Source organism: Ursus maritimus, unplaced genomic scaffold, assembly GCF_017311325.1.
Source record: "Ursus maritimus isolate PB19 unplaced genomic scaffold, ASM1731132v1 scaffold_14, whole genome shotgun sequence".
NCBI classification, from domain to species: Eukaryota; Metazoa; Chordata; class Mammalia; order Carnivora; family Ursidae; genus Ursus; species Ursus maritimus.
The window spans coordinates 5,569,588-5,591,917 of record NW_024423786.1 but is presented as its reverse complement, the minus strand read 5'-3'; the positions used below and the strand labels follow the sequence as shown (position 1 = coordinate 5,591,917).

General features: G+C 53.9%; 1 protein-coding gene across 1 annotated transcript in view; it reads right to left on the bottom strand.

Moving 5' to 3' along the window:
* PLXND1 (plexin D1) overlaps nt 1-22,330 on the bottom strand; it is a 56,562-nt gene that overhangs the window by 10,163 nt on the left and 24,069 nt on the right. Inside the window, exons 8-22 of the mRNA XM_040628421.1 lie at nt 22,133-22,235; nt 16,254-16,355; nt 13,701-13,790; nt 13,386-13,479; nt 12,266-12,420; nt 11,288-11,439; nt 10,323-10,422; nt 10,091-10,230; nt 9,218-9,385; nt 9,044-9,134; nt 8,595-8,858; nt 8,359-8,508; nt 7,383-7,497; nt 1,089-1,196; nt 881-993 (exon numbers count right to left, since the gene is read on the bottom strand). Of these exons, the coding sequence (XP_040484355.1) occupies nt 881-993; nt 1,089-1,196; nt 7,383-7,497; nt 8,359-8,508; nt 8,595-8,858; nt 9,044-9,134; nt 9,218-9,385; nt 10,091-10,230; nt 10,323-10,422; nt 11,288-11,439; nt 12,266-12,420; nt 13,386-13,479; nt 13,701-13,790; nt 16,254-16,355; nt 22,133-22,235 (1,945 nt within the window). The remainder of the gene's footprint in view (nt 1-880; nt 994-1,088; nt 1,197-7,382; nt 7,498-8,358; nt 8,509-8,594; nt 8,859-9,043; nt 9,135-9,217; nt 9,386-10,090; nt 10,231-10,322; nt 10,423-11,287; nt 11,440-12,265; nt 12,421-13,385; nt 13,480-13,700; nt 13,791-16,253; nt 16,356-22,132; nt 22,236-22,330) is intronic.

Genomic DNA, 22,330 nt, shown 5'->3' with positions numbered 1-22,330 from the left:
ACCCCCCCCCCCCCCCGGCATCTCAGCAGGGCTGTGGTCTCCCCTGACTGGCGTGCCGGGACCGCCCACAAATGCAAAGGGATAACTTGTGAAGGAAGGAGAGGCAGTGGGCCATGCCCAGGGGCCTTAAGGGTCCAGAGAAGCAGGGAGGGGCGGCCCGAGGGGCTTCGTGGGGGAAAAGGAAGGAAAAGAACCTCATGATGCAGGGTGTTCAATGCAAGAGGGCACGAGGCTTAAGAGGAAGCAAAAGAAACAGCACAGAATGGGAGAAAGAGCAGAGAGGCCAGCAAGGACCACGGTACGGCCTTGCTGGGGCTGCTGCGTGGTGAGCAGTGTGGACAGGACAAGAGGCAGGTCACCAGCCACCAGCATAAATGCTCTGGCCAGGCCAGGGAAGATGGAGACAGGGCGGTAGCCCCTAGAACACAAAGAGGGGTGGGAGGCTTGAGGCAGAGTCCAGTGGGCAAGAGGAGGGAATGTAGAGACCAAAGCCTGGCTGGGAAGGGACCCAGCACTAAGAGAGGCAGGTGGGACACCGGGGGCTTAGGAGAGCCTGGGACACCTCTACTCGCCCCCTCAATGAAGGGAGAGGCCGGTCTTACACCCCAGGAGGACAGTGGGGCTAGTAGCCGGCTTCCATATGGACAATCAGACATCAAATGAGTACAGAAGAAAAGTGAGGGGAGAAACTGGGCCCCCTCCCTTGGCAGGTGAGGGCAGGTGGCCAAGGCTGCCATGAGCGTGTATGCAGGTTACGCACTGCTCAAGGGGCCCATATGGCACCACGTCTTCCCATCTGCTTAAAAATGCCCTCTAGTCTGGCATGGCTCAGAACGAGATCAAGGAGCCCCTGAGGTGGCTGGCAAGGGCGCGGGCTGACCTTAGGGAAGAAAGTGCGGGTCACAAAGTGCTTATACTCCAGGAAGGGGATGCCCTGGCTGCGGTTCAGCTCCTTGGTCAGATCAGTCATGTCCGTCTGCAGCTCGGCAAAGCCTGGCAGATTGGCAGGGAGCTGTGAGTAGATCTCAAACCCATTCCCCAGATGGCAAAGCCAAGGTCCACAGCCCTCCGTGGTCCCCGCCGGCTACCTTTCCGGATTTCCTCCCGGATCTGAGATTCCATCTCCTCCATCTGCAGCAGAGTCTTCTGCCAGTAGCGCTCTGCGCGGCGGCTCTTAGTGCAGAAGACGAACAGGGCTGCGGGCAGTGGAGAGGCAGGTCAGGCCTGGAGAGCCCTTTGGAAAACATCTGTTGGCCCATGGCCGTGTACAGGGCCCGGCCTGGAGGGAGAGGTCCTGCTGGCTTCCTCTCCACCTCCTCTGGGGAGGGTGTGGGAAGTGGCCGGGTGCCTTCAGCCTGCAGTCCTCCCCTCCCTGGTGGGCTGAAAACTCCTACAGGGTAAAGGGCTGGGGAACGCCCAGGAAAATAATTCTGATGTCCCATTCTTATAAAAAGAAGTGTGTGTGTGTGTGTGTGTGTGTGTGTCTTAAAATAGTGGTAAACATTATAAAATAAAGATAGTGGGTCAAACACTTATAAAGCAAGTATAAAGGGTAAGACAAAAGTAGTAAAATTTATTAAAATATGATAGTTAGATACATAAAATAAACATGTAAAATGTGGTCATGAAAAATATAAAATGGTGGGGGGATGTGCCTGGGTCTTGGTTTAAGCATCTGCCTCTTGGTTTTGGCTCAGGTCATGATCTCAGGATTGTGAGATCAAGCCCCACATTGGGCTCCATGCCCATTGCAGAGTCTGCTTGAGATCCTCTCTCTCCGTCTCCCTCTGCCTCTGCCTCTCCTGCTCTCTCTCTCTCTCTCAAATAAAAAAGTCTTAAAATATATATACACATATATATTTTATATATATTATATATATAATAGGGGAGTAAAAACATAAAGCTCTGGAATGTATTCAAAATTAACTTACTATTAACTTAAAAAGAGACGTATATACATAACATATTATATGTGAACCTCATGGTAACCACAAAGGAAAAAACATATAAAATACACAAAAGAAAAGAAAGAAAGAAAAAATCTAAACATACCACTAAAGAAAACTTTCAAACCACAAGGGAAGAGAGAAAGAGAAGAAGAAAGGAACAGAGAAAAACTACAAAAACAGCCAGAAAACAATTTATGAAAAGACAGTAATTACACACCTACCAATAATTACTTTAAAAATAATGGACTGAATTCTCCAATCAAGAGACACAGGGTGGATGAGTGGATTAAAAAAACAAAAACAAAAACCAAACCAAACCAAGCCCCATCTATAGGCAGCCTATGAGAGACTCAGTTCACATCTAAGGACACACACAGACTGAAAGTAAGGGCCTGGGAAAACATGTTTCACCCAAATGGAAAAGAAAAGAAAGCTGGGGTAGCAATACTTACATCAGACAAGATAGATTTTAAAACAAAGACTGTAATAAAGGACAAAGAAGGATGATAAAGGGGTCAATCTGCCAAAAGAATTAGAACATTTGTAAAGATCGATGCACTGAACATACCTAAACATACCAGGCAAATATTAACAGGCCTAAAGGGAGAAATAGACAGCAACGCAATACGGGTAGGGGACTTTAACACCCCACTTACTTCAATGGATAGATCATCCAGACAGAAAATCAATAAGGAAACATCAGCCTTAAATGACACGCTGGACCAGGTGGACTTAACAGATACATACAGAACATTCCATCCAAAAACAGCAAAATACACATTCTTTTCAAGTGCACATGGAACGTTCTCCAGGACGGGTCACGTGTTAAGCCAAAAACAAGCCTCAACAAATTTAACAAAACTGAAGTAATATCAAACATTTTTTCTGACACAACAGAATGAAACTAGAAATTAATTACAGGAAGAAAATGGGAAAAGGCACAAACATGTAGAGACTAAACAACATGCTACCGAACAACCAAGGAGAAAATGAAGAAGTCAAAGAGGAAATCAAAAAATACATAGAGACGAATGAAAATGAAAAAAAAAAATAACAGTCCAAAATCTTTGGGACGCAGCAAAAACCATCCTAAGAGGGAAGTTCATAGTGATACCTCAGGAAAGAAGGAAAGTCTCAAATGATTTAATTTTAAAGGAAGTAGAAAAAGGAGAACAAAACTCAAAGTTCGGAGAAGGAAGGAAATAAAGATCAGAGCAGAAATAAACAAAATAGACTAAAAAATAGAAAAGATCAATGAAACCAAGTGCTGGTTCTTTGAAAAGAAACAAAATCGACAAACTGTTAGCCAGACTCATCAAGACAAAAAAAACAGAGGACTAAATTAAACCAGAAATGAAAATAGAGAAATTATAACTGATACCACAGAAATACAAAAGAGAATACTATACAATTATATACCAACAAATTAGACAACCTGGAAAAAATGGCCAAATTCCTAGAAATACACAATATTTTAAGACTGAATCGTGAAATAGAAAATCTGAATAGACTGATTGCTAGTAATGACATTAAATCAGTAATCAAAAAACTCCCTGAAAACAGAAGTCCAGGTCCAAATGGCTTCCCTGGTGAATTCTATCAAACATTTAAAGAAGAGTTAATACCTATCCTCTTGACATAATTCCAAACAACTGAAGAGGAAGGAACATTTCTAAACTCATTTTATGAAGCCATCATTACCCTCATACCAAAATCAGACAGAGACACTACAAAAAAAGAGAACTACAGGCCAATATCACTGATGGACAAAGGTGCAAAAACCCGCAACAAAATATTACCAAACCACATTCAAAAATACATTAGAAGGATCATACACCATGACCAAGTGGGACTCATTGCAGGGACAAGAGGATGGTTTAACAGCCACAAATCACACAATGTAATACACCACATTAACATAAAAATGAAGGATAGGAATCATATGATCATCTCAATAGATGCAGAAAAAGAATTTGACAAAATTCAACATCTACTTATGATAAAAACTCTCAACAAAGTGGGTATAGAGGGAATGTACCTCAACACAATAAAGGCCATATAGGACAGACCCACAGCTAATACTAAACTCAATGGTGTAAAACCGAAAGTGTTTCCTCTAAGATCAGGAAGGATGCCCTTTCTCACCAATTTTATTCAACATAGCATTTAGAGGTCGTAGCCACAGCAATTAGGCAAGAAAAAGAAATAAAAGGCATCCAAATTGGAAAAAAAGAAGTAAAACTGTCACTGTTTGCAGGTGATATAATACACGCAGAAAACCCTAAATACTCCACCAAAAAAACTATTACAACCACTAAACAAATTCAGTCAAGTTGCAGGATGTAATATTAATACACAGAAATCTACAGTGTTTCTATACACTAATAAAGAAGTATTCAGAAAGAGAAATAAGAAAAGAATATTATTTACAATTGCATCAAAAAGAATAAAATACTTAGGAATAAATTTAATCAAGGAGGTAAAAAAAAAGCGTACTCTGAACACTAAGACATTGATGAGAAAAATTGAAGAGGACACCAAAAAATGGGAAGTTATACACTGCTCATACACTGGAAGAAGTATTGTGAAAATGTCCATACTACCCAAAGCAATCTACAAATTCAATGCAATCCCTATCAAAATACCAGTGGTATTTTTCACAGAACTAGAATAAGTAATCCTAAAATGTAAATGGAACCACAAAAGACCCCAAATAGCCAACGTAATCTTGAGAAAGAAGAACAAAGCAGGAGGCATCATGCTCCCAGATTTCAAACTACACCACAAAGCTATTATAATCAAAGCAGTATGGTACTGGCATAAAACCAAGCACATAGATCAATGGACTAGAATAGTCTATAAATAAACTCATACTTACATAGTCAATTAATCTTCAACAAAGGAAGCAAGAATACACAATGGGGAAAAGACAGTTTCTTCAATAAATGGTGCTGGGAAATCTGGACAGCCACATGCAAAAGAATGAAGTTAGACCACTTTCTTACACCACATGGAAAAATAAAGTCAAAATGAATTAAAGACTAAATGTGAGGCTTGAAAGCATAAAACTTTTAGAAGAAAACGTAGGCAGTAAGCTCTTGGACATCGGTCTTAGCAGTATTTTTTTGGATCTGTCTCCTCAGGCAAGAGCAACAGAAGCAAAAATAAACAAATGGGACTACATCCAACTAAAAAGCTTTGGGACGGTGAAGGAAACCATCCATAAAACAAAAAGGCAACTTCCTAAATAAATGAAAGACAATACTGGCACACAATATATCCAATAAAATGTTGATATCCAAAATATATAAAGATTCATACAACTAAAAAAACAAAAAAACAAACAATCTGATTAACAAATGGGCAGAGGACCTACATAGACATTTTTCCAAAGAAAACATGCAGATGGCCAACAGACACATGAAAAGATGCTCATCGTCACTAATCATCAGGGAAATGCAAATCACGACCACAATGGGATATCACTTCACACCTGTCAGAATGGCTGGTATCAAAATGACAAGAAATAACACGCGTTGGTGAGGCTGTGGAGGAAAGGGAACCCTGGTAAACTACTGGTGGGCACGTAAATCGATGCAGCCATCATACTGTGGAAAACAGTATGGAGGGTCCTCAAAGATTAAAAATGCAACTGTCCTAGGACCCAGCAATTCCACTTCTGGGTATTTGTCTGAAGAAAATGCAATAACGAATTCAAAAAGATACACGCATCCATCTGTTCGCTGCAGCGTTCTTTACAAGAGCCAAGACATAAGCAGCCCAAGTGTCCGCGGAGAGATGAACGGATAAAGAAGATGCAGGGTATGGATACAGTGAAATGTTACTCAGCCCTGAAAAAGAATGAAATCTTGCCATTTGTGACAACACGGATGGACCTAGAGGGTGTTATGCCATGAAGTCCAACAGAGAAAGACAAATGCTATGTGATTTCACTTATATTTGAAATCGAAAAACAAACAAACCAACAAAACAAAACAGAAACAGACTCATAGATACAGAAAACAATCTTGTGGTTGACAGAGGGGAGGAGTGTGGGGGATTGGATGAAATAGGTAAAGGGGATTAAGACGTATAAACTTCTACTTATAAAATAAATAAGCCTCGGGGACCTATTGTACAACACAGGGAATATAGTCAATAACATTGTAATATCTTTGTAAGGTGACAGAAGGTAACGCTATAAAAATACTGAATCACTATGTTGTGTACCTGAAACTAATATGATATTGTATGTCAATTATAATTCAATAAAAAATAGGGGTAAACAGTGACTTTCCCTGGGTGAGAGAATTAATGAATGATTGCTGTTTTCTTTCTTTCTTTTTTTTTTAAATCATTTTCAATTCTTTCCACAATGACCAGGTGTTAACTTGTGAAACATTTAAAAGATCAAGAAACTATGAAACATTTAAAAGATTACACAGCAGTATTCTATTAACTTTCTGGGGTGGGGAAGGAGGAAATACACACACACACACACACACACACACACACACACGCAGCCGACCCTTGAACAACTGCATTTGAACGGTGCGGGTCCATTTGGATGCAGATTTTTAAAAATAAATACAGTAAAAACTGTAAATGTATTTTTTTCTTCCTTATGATTCTCTTCTAAGATTTTTAAAAATTTATTTATTGGGGGGATGACAGTGCGCACACATGAGTGGGGGGAAGGAGCAGAGGGCAACGGAGTAGATTCCCGGCTGAGCAGGGAACCCGATGCGGGGCTCGATCCCAGGACCCTGGGATCATGACCTGAGCTGAAGGCAGACGCGTAACCGACTGAGCCACCCAGGCGCCCCTCTTCCTTATGATTTTCTTGATAACATTTTCTCTTCTCTAGCTTACTTTATTATAAGAACGCCAATACGTAATACGGAGAACATACAAAATATGTGTTGATTGTTCATGTTATCAGTCAGGCTTCCAGGCAACAGGAAGCTACCAGTAGTTAAATTTTGGGGGAATCAAAACTTATACATGGACTTCTGACTGTGTGGGGGTCAGCGCCCCTAACCCCACGTTGTTCAAAGATCAACTGTATCAACTTCATAACCACTATTTTACTAGTGGGATAGCCTACCAAATATGTAGGTTAATCTTCCCTGAACAACCTTCTTCTAAGTTCCTTCAGCTCCTTATTGCCCAGAGGACAAGGTTCCAAGTTCCTCTGCCAGGCACTCGGGGCCCCGCCGCCTGGACACAGCACGTCCCCCAGCATCTACCCCTTCCGCCCACGTGAGCCATAGCCAGAGCAAGCCTGTCAGTGAGTGACCCACCGCCAGGCCTTCGCTCAAGCTGTGTCCCCAGCCCATCATGCCTTTTCTCCCATCTGCCAGTCTTCGGAGGGGCTGGGACCAGGTGGGGCAGGTCTGCCCTCCCAGGCGTCATGAGCGAAGGGCTCCTTACCAACCACAGAGAGCAGCAGCAGGACACTGCAGATGACGATGGACACAATGATGGCCGTCTCGCTGCCCCCCAGCTGCAGCGTGGCGATGGTCTGGTTGAAGTTCCCTACCTGGATCTGTGTGGAGGTGGGGGGAGGGGGCTGTAGCTTCCCCAGACTTGTACCTTGGCTCCTCTCCTCACTAGCTATGGGGTCCTGGGCAAGCCACCTAACCTCTCTGAACCTCAGATGCCACATCTATAACAGAGATAACCACGCCCACCTCCTGGGGATGCCCTGAGGGCTAAATGAGAGGCTGCTTGGCAGGCCTGGCCGAGAGAGAGGGGACACAGTACAGGAGGCTGTGTTTTTTATTGCAGCCTGGGAGAAGCCGTGGAGAAGCCAGAGGCAGGGCAGTTCACAGGGCCAGGCTGCTGTCGCAGCCAGTACCTGGAGGGCTGTTCAAGGACCCGGGGGGCAGCCAAAGTCTGAGGATTCAGAGGACATAACTGGGACTGGGGTGTGGGTGAAAGGGAGTTTTCCCGGTCAGAGTTTGCCCATGCTGGGCAGCATGAGCTGCCTGGGAGGGAGGGAGCTCCCCATCCCAGGAGGCATGCAAGCAGGTACAGCATAGAAAAGGTCCCACTTCTGGGCCCTCTCTGCTCTCCTCCTGTTTCCCTCCCCTCTGTGACCCTGCGTGGTAACTGGCAACCCAGACTCTGGGGGGAGCATCGGGTGGAGCGGGGGCAACTTCTTATGGTCTCTGAAAGTCCAGCCCCGCAGGCCTATCCGGGGCTGATCACTGACCTGGAGCAGGTCACTAAGTTCTTGGGTCTCATCTGTCAAGTGGGCATGTAAAGCTCCGCTTTGCTCCCCTTGCCTCATCCACTGAGCACGAAAATGCTTAGCTCTGACACGCAGGGAAGGCGTAGGCACTCAGGCAGATGGGGCAGGGCCGGGGGCCAGGCCGCCTCCACCTGGGGCGCCCCGTTCACTCACCGTGATGGGCAACTGGCCCTCAGCTGTGCCCAGGGACTCGTTGACCGAGCAGTGGATGACTCTATCCGAGACAATCTGGATGTCACAGGCCACTTGGCCTATCTTGATCCGGTACTCGTGGCTCTCGAGCCCCAGGCTGTCCTGCTCCTTCTGCGGGAGCAGAGTGAGGGTGCTCGCCGAGGTCTGCGGCCGAGCCCGGCCCCACTCACGCCCCCCCGGCACCCGCTGGCACTCACGTGGATGACCAGGGTGAGGGGCTCCCCGGGGTGGTGCTTGATCCACTTCTCCCTCTTGGCCGTGGAGAACTGCGGGTCGGGGAGGTAGTCCAGGCGGAACCTGCCGCCCCGCCGCGCCTCCTCGGGCTCCAGCAGCTCCTCGGCCACGGCCACCTCGTCAGCGTAGGCCCGCCCGTTGATGAAGAAGTCCACGGGTGCCGAGGCATTGCTCAGGGCCCCCGGGGACGGGCAGGTGATGAGGGTGGAGTTGAGAACCTTGCAGAGCTGGTAGGGGAGGCCAGGGCCAAGGTTGGGGATGGACAGACAGATCCGGAGAAGTGGGGAGAGATGATTGAGTTTCAGGAGACAGAGAGAGCGAGAGACAGAGATAGGGGAGATGCGGCAGGGTGAGGGCTGGTCCATCAGGGTACGGGCTGCTCCCCACCCGCCGCGGCCCCTTGCCCCCTCACCGTGGGCTCCCGGCCGATGTGGTGCACGGCCATGGACACGTTCTGTACCATGTGGAAACGCTCGCCAGCCACCGTGATGGTCCTGCCGCCACTGTGGGAGACGGCAAGCCCCGTCAGCCCAACTGCAGCCCCAGAGAGCGAGCTCAGCCGGGGGGACCGGGTCTGGGGTCTCACCTGACGGGGCTGCGGCGGGGACTGATGGCCGTGATGACCGGGTTCTGCATGTACTGGAAGGTGAGGTTGCTGTGCACGCAGCCCCGGCGCTCGAAGCGCACGCACACAGGCACAGGGGCCGGCAGGGCGCCCTCAGGCATCGTGCAGGCGATGCTGGTGTCCGTGCGCCTGCGGAAGGGCAGGGGCATCGTCAGTGCGGCCCCCTCCTCCGGTCGCTCCCACCTGCCCCATCGCCCAGGGCGCAAGCCCGTGCACTTGGCCTGGGTGCCAGGCCTCCTCAGTGCCCGTCCTTCCCCGCTTCCTGCCCCATCCCACATCATCCAAGAAGCCTTCCCAGAGCTCCTCTCTCAATGGCCACCCCTGCTGAGGAGTGGCTCGGAGACAGCATTGACTTTTTCCCCAATCTCAGATGTTTCTATTTCCTATGGGAGTGTCTGCTTTCCCCTGAGGGCGGAGACTGCGCTGGGCTCTTCTTAGTATCCACAGCAATGCCCATCCTTGGGGCCTGGTACACGCTAAGTGCATAATAAAGACAGAGGCATTTCACCAAGAGGTTGCGGACCACACCCCTGCCAGCAGACACAGCCCTGGGCCAGCCAGAGGATCTCAGAATGTGTACAAGCATCACCATTTTCACCGCAACTGTCACTTATGAAGCACCTACTGTATGCCAGGCACAGAGTACTACTCACAACTACTGTTCTTACCAGATGAGGAAACTGAGGCTCAGAGAGGGAGAGGAGCTTGGCCAAAGGGACAGAACCAGTGAGGACCCAAGTAACGCTTGGTGCAAGGATGTCCCTCCACCCCTTTAGCCCCTCAGCCCTCCAGTTGCCCGGGGCTGGAAGGGGTGGCCCGGTCCCAGGGGCTTACACGAGCTCTGTGCAGGGCTCTGTGTCGTTCACCAGGACTTGGAGCTCGGAGCCCACATGGAGGTCGCTCCCATGGATTGTGATCCTGGTGCCCCCGGCCTTGGGGCCCTTGTCAGGCTCCAGGAATTGGACCAAGGGCAGCTGTGGGCAGAAAGACAGGTGGTCAGGCCTCAGGCTGTCCCCCAGGAGTGTGCCTGGTGGGGTGGGCGGAAGGTGGGCACGGCCTCCCTTACCACATAGGAGAAGCGCTCCCGTGACCTGCCCTCCTTAGAGGCGTTCACCGTCACCACGTCCGAGAATGTCCCTGGGGCTGGCCCTGTGGCACACACAATCCTGGGGGGAGGCAGCTCTGGTCAGCGGAGCAGCCGGAGGGTCTCAGGGGCTGGGTAGTCTCCCTTGAGTAATGCCCCCCAGGATACCCTGAGGGTGTGTGAGCTCCCCCGCCTTGCACTCAGCTACCCACCCCTCCACTCACAGCTGGGGCTGCCATGTGGCCAGGACACCCAACAGCATCACCCCATCAAAATACTGATCAGTTGGAAAACAGCCACTCTGGAACCCCCAAGGGTCACCCTGATGCCAGGCTCTTCCTCAGGACTACCCCCGCCCCATGACTTTCCACAGTTCCGCAACTATATGAAAAAGGGGCTGGCTGAGATGGTCTCTTTGGACCTGAACATTCTCCAACCATGAGAACATTGGCTAGGCTGGTAGACTGATGGCCTTCTGCAGCCGGACTTCCAGCCCCCGCAAAAGGAAAGCCAGCTCACTCCTGACTTTTCTAGAGCCCCTCTGGGCCAGGCCCCACAGCTGTAGGCCCAGACCTTTGTACCATACCAGCAGCCCCACACTTTGTTAATTGCAAGGTTTTCACTGTTGTTGTTGCTTTGTTTGGTTTTTTTATCAGCGCAAGGCTTCTGTGGAAGTGGAGCTGGTCTAGGGGAACATGGGAGGGAACATGGGAACTTGAAGGCTAAAGAGGAGTGGCCAGAGCAGAAAAAGGCAGGACACACAGGGAGGGGGAATGGCTTGAGCAAGGTCCAGGAGACCTGGCGGTGGGCCATTTCTGGGGAGCAGCAGGCCACCGAGGAGGGTGGAACGGCCGAGGGGAGAGGGGAGGGCAGAGCTGCGGCTGGCGCTGTTGGGCGCGGGTCGCTAGAGGTCATTCAGAACCATCCCGGGACTGCCCACTACTCACTCCTCTGACACCGTGTATCTGTCAGCCAGGGGCTCACAGGCCACGCTGCCAATCCACACGCCATGGGCCACGTCACTAAGCCGCCGGCCTAGGTTCCTGCCTCGGATGGTCAACAGGGTCCCGCCGTCCAAGGGGCCACTCAGGGGCTCGATCTGCCAGGTGACAGAGGATGAATGACGTTCTGAGGCTGGACCGACAGCAGCCTCCCCCCTCCCCCACTACTTCACACACCCAGGAGGAGGCAGGACCACGGCCACCTGCTGCTTAGAAGGTTCCGGCTCTGACAGGGCTGGGACCCCTGCTCATTTGACAGGTCCCTGGGGCTGCCCGGGAGGGTGTGCGTGTGGGTGACTGACCCCACATGGGTGTGGGGATGTGAGTGTGCATGCACAAAGTCAATGATATTCGGGGGGGTCTCCTGGGGACAGTGAGGTCCGCTCCCAGTGGCCATGTCTGACCACATGATCTCGCATCCCGGCCACAGCTAATGGCCAGGGAGGGGCACCTGACCCAGGCTAAGCCAATGACAATCCCTCCCTAAGACTTTCTTCCCTAAAACCGGGGCTTGGTGGTTACTGCTGACCACCCTATCGGCAAGGTTTCCCTGACCTCACTATAAAAACTAGACCCGAGCCCTGGCATCTCTCCCACCCAGCCTCCCCTCTTTGCTCTATTTTTCTCCATAGCACGTACCATCTTCTATATGTAAATTATTTGTTTCCTTCCTTATTCCTGCCCATCCTCCTCCCCTACGACCCCATTAGCTCCGTGTGGAGGGTGCTACTGTGCTGCGCTCACGGCTGCGTCTCCGGCACGGAGGGGGCCCGGCCCCAGCAGGTGCTGGGGAGGTGCTGCTGCACTCACACGCCCTGCCGTGTGGAGCACACGAGCCACAGGTCTGAGGGCCCGTGCGGCTGCCGTGTGCGCTGCACAGGTAGGCACGCGGGTGCGACGGGCCTCCGTGGTGGGGGTGCTTACCGCGCGGATCTCGGGGGCAGGGCAGGTGCCAGGCAGCGGCTGCAGGGGCCCCCGCAGGCGGCAGCTGTCAGTCCACACGCACAGGTGTCCCAGGTCCTCCCGACCCAGGCACTGAGAACAGTCGGGGCTGCCCATGGCGCAGTTGTAGACCTCCACTGGGAGAAACACAGAGGCAGCATGGGTCAGCAACCCCCTGCCATGACCACGGTGCCTTCTGCACCCATCCTCGCACTGTGGCGTCCCTCCCAGAGGTGAGTCCTGGCTCTCCAAGCCCTCCAGGGCCTGCGCTCAGCACAGTGCAGCCACAGCCTCATTAAAATCATCTGTCCTCACCATGATTTGATCGGGGGGAGCTCTTTACTAGCCGCATTTGACAGATAAGAGACTGAGGCTCAGAGGGGAGGAACAACTTGCCTAAGGTCACACAGCCTGTGAGTGGCAGGGCTGGGATTCACAGCCAGGCCTGAGTGGGACTGTTTACCCCCCAGTGGGGCTCCAGGATCCTGGGGAACCACTGAGCAATGTGGGCTCTGCAGGCACCAGGGCCTCAGACCCTCAGAATGGCCCAAAAGGAGTACAGGGAGGGTTCTTCAGGGCCTTGGGTATGGGGTCTCTCTGCGGCCTTCATGGTGGGGATGTGGGGGGCCCCCATGTCCATCAGGGATATCCGAGACTCCCCATGGACAGGCTCTTGGGGAACTGATTCAATGCATGTAGGAACAGTAAGGACACCAGCCACCATTTGGGGGTGCTAACTACGTCCCAGACAAGTGGAAGGTCTGTGTGCAACACTCAGTAAATCCTCACCAAGCCTTCTGTGAGAGGGCCTGTGCCTCCTGTCACGGGGGATGATGCGGCTCAGAGAGGCTAAGCAAGGGCCCGCAGCTGCACAGCCAACAGCACAGAGCTGTCTGGCCCGGAGTAGCTGCTCGGTGAATAAGCACGGAGCCAGGGACCAGGCACAGATCAGCAAGGCTAGATCTGAGAACCTGGGTGTTAGGGAACGACAGGATGGGACATCTGTGACTGTGCAGTGAGCACTGGCCGAGCCCCCCAAGGTAGAGTCCCACCCATCAAGGCGGAATCCCCTTGGCCATATGGGGTAGATGGGGGCCCATACCTGTCATGGGGTCAGGGCTGTCCAAGAATCGGGCTGGCTGCCCCTTTAGTTGGAGGCTGAGTGGAAACATCTGGCTCTTCTGGGTCGTGTGCAGCTGCAAAAGGACAAGAAAGAGCATGAGGGGCATGGGTGGTGTCGGGGTCTCTGCTGGGGGAGGGGATGGATGTCATGGAGAGAGGAGAGGGCAGGGCTGCTGAGGATGGGGGGATCCAAAGGAGGAAGGGAATAGGTGGGAAGGAAGGAGCACAGCATCTGGACTTGTGCAGGCCTTCCCGCCCCCACCCCACCCCCCTGCACTGGGGCCACACCACTCACCACCACCTGGTTGCAGTGTACCGTGGATTCATTCACCCATATGGCTTCAAAGATCTCCTCTGGCCCAAAGCTACATTCTAGGGCTTCACCCTGGGGGACACAGCGGTGTTGAGGAGTGTCGGATCAGCACTCATTACCCTCTATCTCCGTCAGCAGCACATCATGGCCTATTGCCCTGAGGAGTCGGCTGAATCCTACTTCCAGACCCCTACCCACCCCCCGCAGAATGCCCTTCCTGGCCTTCAGGTCCAATGTTTGAGGGAAACAAGGAGTACACGAAAATCTAGAACTTTGGCCTTGTTCTCTCCATGCCACCGAAAACCTCACCGACATCCCCCAATGGCCTAAACCAATGGCCTTTTACTTAGCTCATGAAGTCCCGACTCCTCAGCGTGCCTGGCACTCAAGGTTCATCCCAGCGAGCCTCCACTTGTTCTTTGAACCTTTACAGCCCCTACTCTAGCCCACAGACCGACGCCCAAGCCATAGCAGGACACTCTTTGTCACGGCACAGGTTGTCCTGCCCCCGGGCCTTTGCCCGGTCCCTTCCTCCTACCCAAACAACTTGTCTCTCTTTTGACCACCCAGCAAAACTCAACACAGCCTTCAGAATCCAGTTCAAATGCTCCATGTTCCAAAGACTTCCCAGACCCTCCCCTTACATCAGGTGGGCGCCCCTCATTAGATCATTCGTTCATTTAGCAGGGGGTGGGTGCTTGTTAGGGGCTCTAGGAAGTTCCTAAAGCCTGCCCCCACCCTGTATGTTGAGGACCACCCTTATCCCCCTGCCCAGTCTCTGTTCACACTGGTCTCCCTGCCCCCTGGGGAGGGGTGGGGTTGGGTCTGGGCCCCTGTGACACCTCCAAGGCCGTGGGTGGCAGAGAATGAGCTCAGTTGGAACCCCCGCTCTGCTACCTCCTAGCTGTGCAGCCCTGTGCTAGTGGCTGTCCTCTCTGAGCCTCCTCTACTCCTAAACTGGGCGGTAGAAACAGGCTTCCCTACTCTGTAGGGCTGCTGGGGAAACGGGAAATCACGTCTCTTTAGCGGGCTGCACACCGTGGGAAAGTAATATATGCTTACTGTTAGTATACAGGAGGTGCTCGATACTTGTTTGTTGACTAAATAAACAGGGCCCGACTCCCCAGCCTCATCTTGCCCAGCACAGGCCTCTGGGGAACAGTATCGATAAATATTTGCTGACTGAAAAAACTCAGGTTCCATGTGTGTTAGGCCAGCCTCGTGGCAGGACTTCCTGTTTATGTCCCTGTTGTTAGCAGATGTGACACCCTGAGGAGAACACAGGTCAGCACCCCCCCTCCCCCTCCCCTTTGCCCCCCTCCCCCTTCACTCTGAAACTAACATGGGAAGGTGGCTGTTGAGCTCTGAGCTCAGGCGTCAGGCTCCCCAAGGGGTAGGCTCAGCAAACAGGGTTGCTGCAGAGCCCAGGCAGGGGTCTCTGCCCGCCCTTCCCTCCATGTTCTGGAAGCAGGCCCAGGGCCAGGAGGGCCAGGAGCACTGAGGCACACTGAGGGCAGACACGTGTCCCTCACGTTCCACAAGTGGGAAGCAGCAGCCGGGATCCAATCCCAGGGCTCGGGCCTCCCCCTGCCAGGCTCCTGTCGCCCCAGGGAGCGGCACTGCCCTCCACACCAGCCCGGGCCCCTTCGTGCTCTGGAGGCTCTGTCCCAACCGCTGCAGGGTGGAGTCAGAGGGCGAGGGCACCTGCCCCTCGCAGAGCTCCAGCCCCAGCCACGAGGCTGCCTGACACATCCCAGATGCCCAGCACGTGGCCCCCACGTGTGACAGCTGTCATAGGCCTCCGCTCCCCCTTGGAAGCAACAGATGGTGACTCCCTAGGAGGTGGGGAGGGGGATGGCTGGCACACTTCCAGAACTCGTCAACGCTTCCCACCCAAGACAGCCTCCCAGGAGGGACCCAGAAAGGAGCCGCATCTCCTCCTCCCCATGCGGGGGTGGGGAGGTGAAGGCAGCTTGCAGGGAGGAGCACTGTCTCCGGAGTCCAGGGCTAGGGTGCAAGTCCAGCCCTACGTCATGTACACCTACTTCCCCTTTCTAGACATTCCCCATCAGGAGAATGGGGAATGGGGCCGCACAGGGCACTCTTCAGGTAAGACAGGTCAGCCCTGAACTGAGGAAGTGTGTCCAGAATCACAATTCAGCCTAGGGGCGGGGCGGGGCGGGGCGGGAGGACATGGCCCAGGGCTACCCGTGGGCTGCAGCCCAGCTCTGCCAGGAGAGCATCAGAGGGTAGGAGAGTCTGGGGCTCCCGGCCAAAGCATTTCCATCCACAGCGGGTCCTGGCCAGAGTTACCCAGGAGCTGTCAGCAGCCTGCTGTCCCTTGGGCTGGGCCCTCACCACCCGCTTCTCTCCTCCAGCCCCTGCACCCACACTGGGGTTTTTTCAAACAGAACCTGGAAACTTAGAGACGCAAAACCAAAGGCTGGGTGGAGGACCCAGAGCGTGGGTCCCCATCCGGGACGGCATGCTCCCCAGCCTTCCGCCCATGCCCACCTGGGCCTGGCCCCCACCTACCTGGAAGGCAACGTTGGCCAGATGCACTGGGATGCTCCGTGAGCTGCCTGTGGGCATGGGTGCAAGGGGTGAGGGCAAAATCTGGGGGCAGTCCTGCGGGCTCTGCAGTCAAAACACAAGGAGGCGAGGGTGACACCGGAGCATTTCAGAAGGGGTAGGACTCACGGCCACGGCAGCCTGCCTCCCCACGGAGACACCTGCCGGCCTGCCCAGTGAGAAACACTAGGAATAAAATCATGACGGCGGCCGCCACCAAAGGCGACGTGCGCAGCGTCTCCCACACACCATCTCATTTGACCCTCAAGACAAACCTCTGGGCAGGAGGCTTTATTGGCCCCATTTTACGGATGAGGAAACTGAGGCACAGAGTGATGAAATAAGCTGCCCAGTGATGGACGCAGTGCCCCGTGGCTGCTCTGGGGGAATGCCTTGCCGAGGAGGTCAGGAGGCTGGGGCTGAGGGCTGGCCCCCTCCCCATCTCTGGGCCTCGTCTTTCCCAGCTATAAAATGAGGGGCTGCACCCACTCTCTGAGACTGGGCTTCCAGGCTGACACACGTTACATGATTCAGAAAAAAGAAACTCCAGACTTCTGGATGGTCCATGGGACACGGGCTCTGAGGACCTTGGTGCCACCGGGCTCCACACCCCTCCCCACTTCCGCAGGCAAGAGTCACAGCCCCCAGGCAGAGGCGCCAGCCCCCAGAGTCCCAGGGCAGGCCTGGGCATCAGCATTCCCATGTCGGCGGAATGGCCACTGAGGCCTGAAGCAGCAGGGGCTACTTCGAAAAAGGAAGGGAGGGAGGGAGGGAGGGCGGGCAGGCAAGAACCCGAGGCTCAGAAACATGGTGATATACCCGAGGTCAGAGGGCGGGGCTGGTCTTTGAACTCCCACTGTCTGCCTGCCAGGCCAGAAACAGGCCTGAACCCGAGGCCTCGGGCGAGGGGCAGAGACCAGGGGGCAGGCCTGGGCCCACCCTGCCACCTTAGTGACCTCTCTGAGCTCTAAGTCCCACCCTGCACTAGGCTCTTCAGACCTGAGGGCCCCGGTGGGCCATGTCCTGCCTCCTCACCCTCCAAGGCCGACCACTGAGAGCCTGAGACAGAAGGAGACTGGGGACCCTGCAGCAGTCACGCCATACCAAGGCCTGACCACTCTCCAGCCCAGAGCGCTTCCTGCCCAAGTCTGGCTGAGGACAGATCTGGAAACACAATGATCCAGGCGTGTCCACCTCGAGGTCACCCAAACAGGGCAAAGGCCTCTGGGGATAGAATTTGGAGGCCTCCCTGGCGTCTTTTCCCCTTACTGTTAATCAGACAGGGAGCTCCTCAAGGGGCACGTCAGGCACGCAGCATAACACTGGGCCTTGAGGGGAGGCCAGTGACCGATGGCCGTGCCAGGATCAGCGCTAGCCTCTAGCGCACGCTGCCCTCCCTGCACTCCTGGACGGTTCTGAGCACTCCGCGCCCTATTAATTCACCAAATCCTAACTCCCAACAGCCCTGTGAGGTAGGTACAATCACGCCCATTTTACAGACTACGCAATCGGGGCACAGAGAAGCAGAGCAGTTTGCCCAAGATGGAAGGGGCGGCACCAGAGGCCTCCTAGTTGTCCCGACTGTTTGCTGAGCACCAGGCCAGAACCCTCGCCCAGACCGGTCAGTTTCCCCGGGAGCAGCGCCTGGTGCAGGCCGCAGAGGCCTTGGCTGAAGCAGCAGCACGGCCAGGCCCGGGTGAGGCCTCCTGAGCTGACCATTCTGCGGGGCTGGGAGGGAGGAGCCCATGTCCGGCTCAGTGTGAGCACACACAAATCTCTGTCCCTCCGAGCTGCTGTCTGGCGTGGTCTCGTGTGTAAACCCCATGGAATTTCAGAGAATGGAACCCACATGTTTGCAATCAGTTTTCATGGCTGCTGCCAGTTCTGCCTTGCAACTGGCCGGGGCTCTGTGCTCTGTCCTCCCAGCTCCACCCCACCAGTGGGTAGGTGGCTGACAGGAGGGGCTGGAGGGTGAGGATCGGAGCAGGGGAGCTTCTACAGGAGGCCCCCCAGAGGGAATGACATGGGACCACCCCCGAGGGCCCCCCATTCTCCTTGATCCCTATCTATGATCCCCTGGCCACTGGGTGCTTGTACCCATTCTAAGGAGTGGAACCAAGGCTAAGGGTCCCGGCACACTTTTGCCCTCCTTCTGTACCTTCCCCCACAGACTTGGCTCACCCTCCATGGGGCCAGCTAGAGCGTCTGCTGCTAGCCTCCAGCCCCCGCCATCTGCCTCCAAGTCTGGCTTGGCCTTTGGGGAACTTCCCCCACAGGCTTGTGGTTTGGGAAGACTGACTCCACTCCCTAGCCCCAGGGATAGGCGGGTGTCCGGGTCTGCCCTGGCCTCAGCAATTGGTTCAGGGAGCATAAGTGACCCTAGTTCAGCCAGTGAAAGTCAGCTACGGGACTTCTGTAGAACCAATAGGAGAGAAAAGCTCTTTTTGTTTTCTGGGGCTTCCAGGAAATCAGGAGGCTGCCTGGAGCTGTTGAGGCCAACTTGGCGACCAAAAGGAGAGGGCCGCCTGAGCATGGAGCCCACCCAGAGAGGCAGGGAGCCCCAACAACATGGTGGGAACCCCTGGATCCAGCCATACCTGAAGGTGATGCACCCCCCAGACTTCACACTCGCAAGTCAATTAATTCTGCTGGGGCAAGGCCAGCTTGAACGAGGGTTTCCCCACATGTAACCAAAGGACAGGGGCCTCCCTGTCCCATCCCAAGCCAAGCCATGGACACCTCAGAAAGAGGCTGAGTGGCTTCTCCCCTTTGCTGGAGTGCCACGCGGGACACAGCCTGCTGGTTCAGGAAACCACGGCCAATTGCCCCCACTCCAGCAGAGCTGAGAAGGTGGGACACCAGGAATGAGGACACATGCTGGGTCAGCCGTGCTAGGAGGCACCATCAACCCCAATGGTAGCCCAGTGTGTGCTGGTTCACAGAGGGCCTCACCTGTCTCCACACTGACACTCATAGAGTCTTTCTCAGTGTCTCCCATGTACAAGGGTCAAGAACTGGTGTCCCAATATGTGGCTGGCCCAGGGACCCTGAACCCACCACAGCGGATCCCTTCCTACTCTTCTGTACCCTCACAGCCCCCTAAGCTGTCGCTTCTCCTACTAAACCACTCTTCCCACTGGCTCCCATGCCATCGAGGGGGACTGCCCTCCCATCTCTTCTCCCCTCCTCCACTTTCTCCTTCTGGGACCCACTAGGGAATGGGAAAGTAACAGGAGACTCAGCCCCAAGCACCGCCCCAAGGACACCTCCCCGGCCTAGCCCAAGCCCTACTGTCTCCTCCCAGCGCTCGAGGGGCGCGGGCAGATGTGCAAACCTCCCCTGCCCACCCCCTGACCAGGAGCATGGCGCCCACATGGCTAACTGAGATGTAATTAAGTGCCAACTTAAGTATCAGTCAGAGCCTTCTGCAGGGCTGGGGAGGGGGCTGCCTCTTCTCTTGCGAGATTATCATAATCCTCTAAGACAGGCCCTCCCTGGGCTCCCCACCGTGGTTCCTGGCCCCCAGAGCTGCAGACCTAGGGGAAACGGTTTATGGGATGCTACCACAGAAACAGCTCCAGGCTGGTGAGCTCCTCTGCACCTGTCAGGACCCTGCACAGAGGGCCCCTTCCCAGAGAAGGGCTCCCTGGCCGACCTAGCAAAGCGGCCACTGTTTTAGCGAGTCCCTACTACGGGCCCCACATGGAGCTAGTGTGCACGGGTGCGGTTCCAGATTCCCGGCATAGCGAAGCAAGGCCATTTTATAGCAGGAAAATGTACGCTTTTACAGGAAGCAAGTAAAATAAGCGATGGCGAAACAGGCGCAGAGAGGTTCAGTAGCTTGCCCAGGATCACACGGCCACAAGTCACACCTCAGGCTCTTGACTCATGATGGGGAGGGCAGAACTGTGTCTAACTGGGTTCCTTCCCAGTGCTCGTGCAGACTCAGGCCTGCAAAGGGTGCCCAATCAATGCTGAATGAACCGTGTTGACGCTGGGTCCTCCTCACCCCACCATCCCTGTAGGTTAGAGCACAGGACTCAGGCTGCCAACACAAATGCTTTACGTTCGCGTTCACCGAGTCCCTACTATGTACCGAGCCCTGGGCTGGGGGCTGGAAGATGTGGACCCCAAACGAGAACAGGAGTCCCGGTTGGCCCAGACTGGAAACCTGGCGTCCAATGCAGAGGCCTGGGGGCCTCCCCTACGGTTTGGCCAGAGACTCCTCTGGGGCTCTCCCAGGGCAGAAGCCCCATGTTACTGTGTCAGTCCTTTGACCTAATCTCCTGGATGACTCTTCTTCAAAGCAGCTCTGAGGCTCAGGAAGGAGGTGCAGAGACCAGAGGATTCCAGGTGAGGGTCACGGAGCACCCCCTTAGCACCTGCACACTGATCTCTGCACCTGCTTGAAGGATTCCTGATGAGATTCTGAGCCCAGAGCCAAGAGGCTGGGGCTTCCCATGCTCTGGGGACTGAGGCTGCTTCCCTGGGACACATGCCCAGGGTGACCTCCTCTGATTAGGAACCAGGGCCCCCAGGACCATATTGGTTACCTTAGTCGTACCATCTGGAAAATGGGCAGGAACATCCCCTTCCTGGAGAGAGGAGCCTCAGGCAGGGACTTCGTGCCTTACCCTGACCCCTCAAAACTCTAAAACAAGACAGAGGTCTAAGAGGGGATAAGCTCTGGTCTCAGAACCCCGGCACCCCCACCCCTGCCTCAGTCTAGCCATCCCACCTGGATGAGCATGACGGCCCCAGCCAAAGCCTCAGGAATCCCATTTGGTCATCCCTGGCCCGAGGCTGGGGTGGCCTTAGAAGCTTTTTGGGCAAAGGCAGGAGGCCACCCTGTGAGTGAACACACCGCAGAAACCAACCAGCCACAAGGTATGTGGCATTTTCATTTGTATTTCCCCCTGTCCCCCAACGCTCCCCACCAAGCCCACCCCAGGGTAATTGATTCCATCCAGCCATTCCAGAGCACCCGGGAGGCCTGGGTCCTGGCCAGCTGTAGAGCTCGAGGGACCAGCAGAAGCAACCAGACCTGGGAGCATGTGGTTCCTGAGGCCAGGTCACCTTCTATGTCCAAGGAATCACCTGCCCCGGGGTCCCCGGCGCCCACAGGGAGACCAAGGTGAGGCTTGGATTCAAGGTCCCAGCCTGGTACTTCCTGGCCTCAGGGACAACTGCCCTGATCCCACAGGGTTGTTGAAATGTTACAGGTAAAATTAAAAACTAGCCAGTATTGGGGCGCCTGGGTAGCTCAGTCAGTTAAGCGTCTGCCTTAGGCTCAGGTCATGATCTCAGGGTCCTAGGATCAAGCCCCATGTTGGGCTCCCTGCTCAGGAAGGAGTCAGCTTGTCCCTCCCCCTCTGCCCTCCACCCCCCACTTGTGCTCCTTCTCTCTCTCTTCTCAAATAAATAAAATCTTAAAAAAAAAATGCAAAAACTAGCCAGTATAGCAAAATGTGCAGAAAGGGGGCCTCCTCCTGCAGGTGGGAGTTTAAACTGGCTCAGGCTTTCTGGAGGTAGTTGAGTTAAAGGTGTAAAAATATGGCCACGCTTTCATCCCCAAAGTGCCATTTCTAGAACTGGTCTCCGGGGAATAATCAAGGATGCACACCATGCCCTGGCTACATTAGAACACAAGAAAGAGATGGGAAGCGATCAATGTATCCAACAATAGGGGATTGTTAAACGTGCTGTTATGTGATGAGCCCAGCGCAGCTGTTAGATCTGGTGCCCGGAAGAAAATTTAATGACATGGAAATGTTCTCAACATATTAAAAAAAAAAAAAAAGTAATGAAAGTGGCAGAGGGCATCCCCCCCAGGCCTAACTTACCGTGGGATTTGGCGAGGCTTCACACCGTGACTGGTTGGAGACGCAGGCATGCTGCTGGGAGCACCAGAAACAACGCCACTGTGCCGACAGGCAGCTGGTGCAGCTGCAAGACAAGGGCCCCGCAGACGCTCAGCCCCCCACCTCGCTTCACCCCTGCTCCCAGGAACTGGGACCCAAGAGGCGGATCCCAACGCAGCG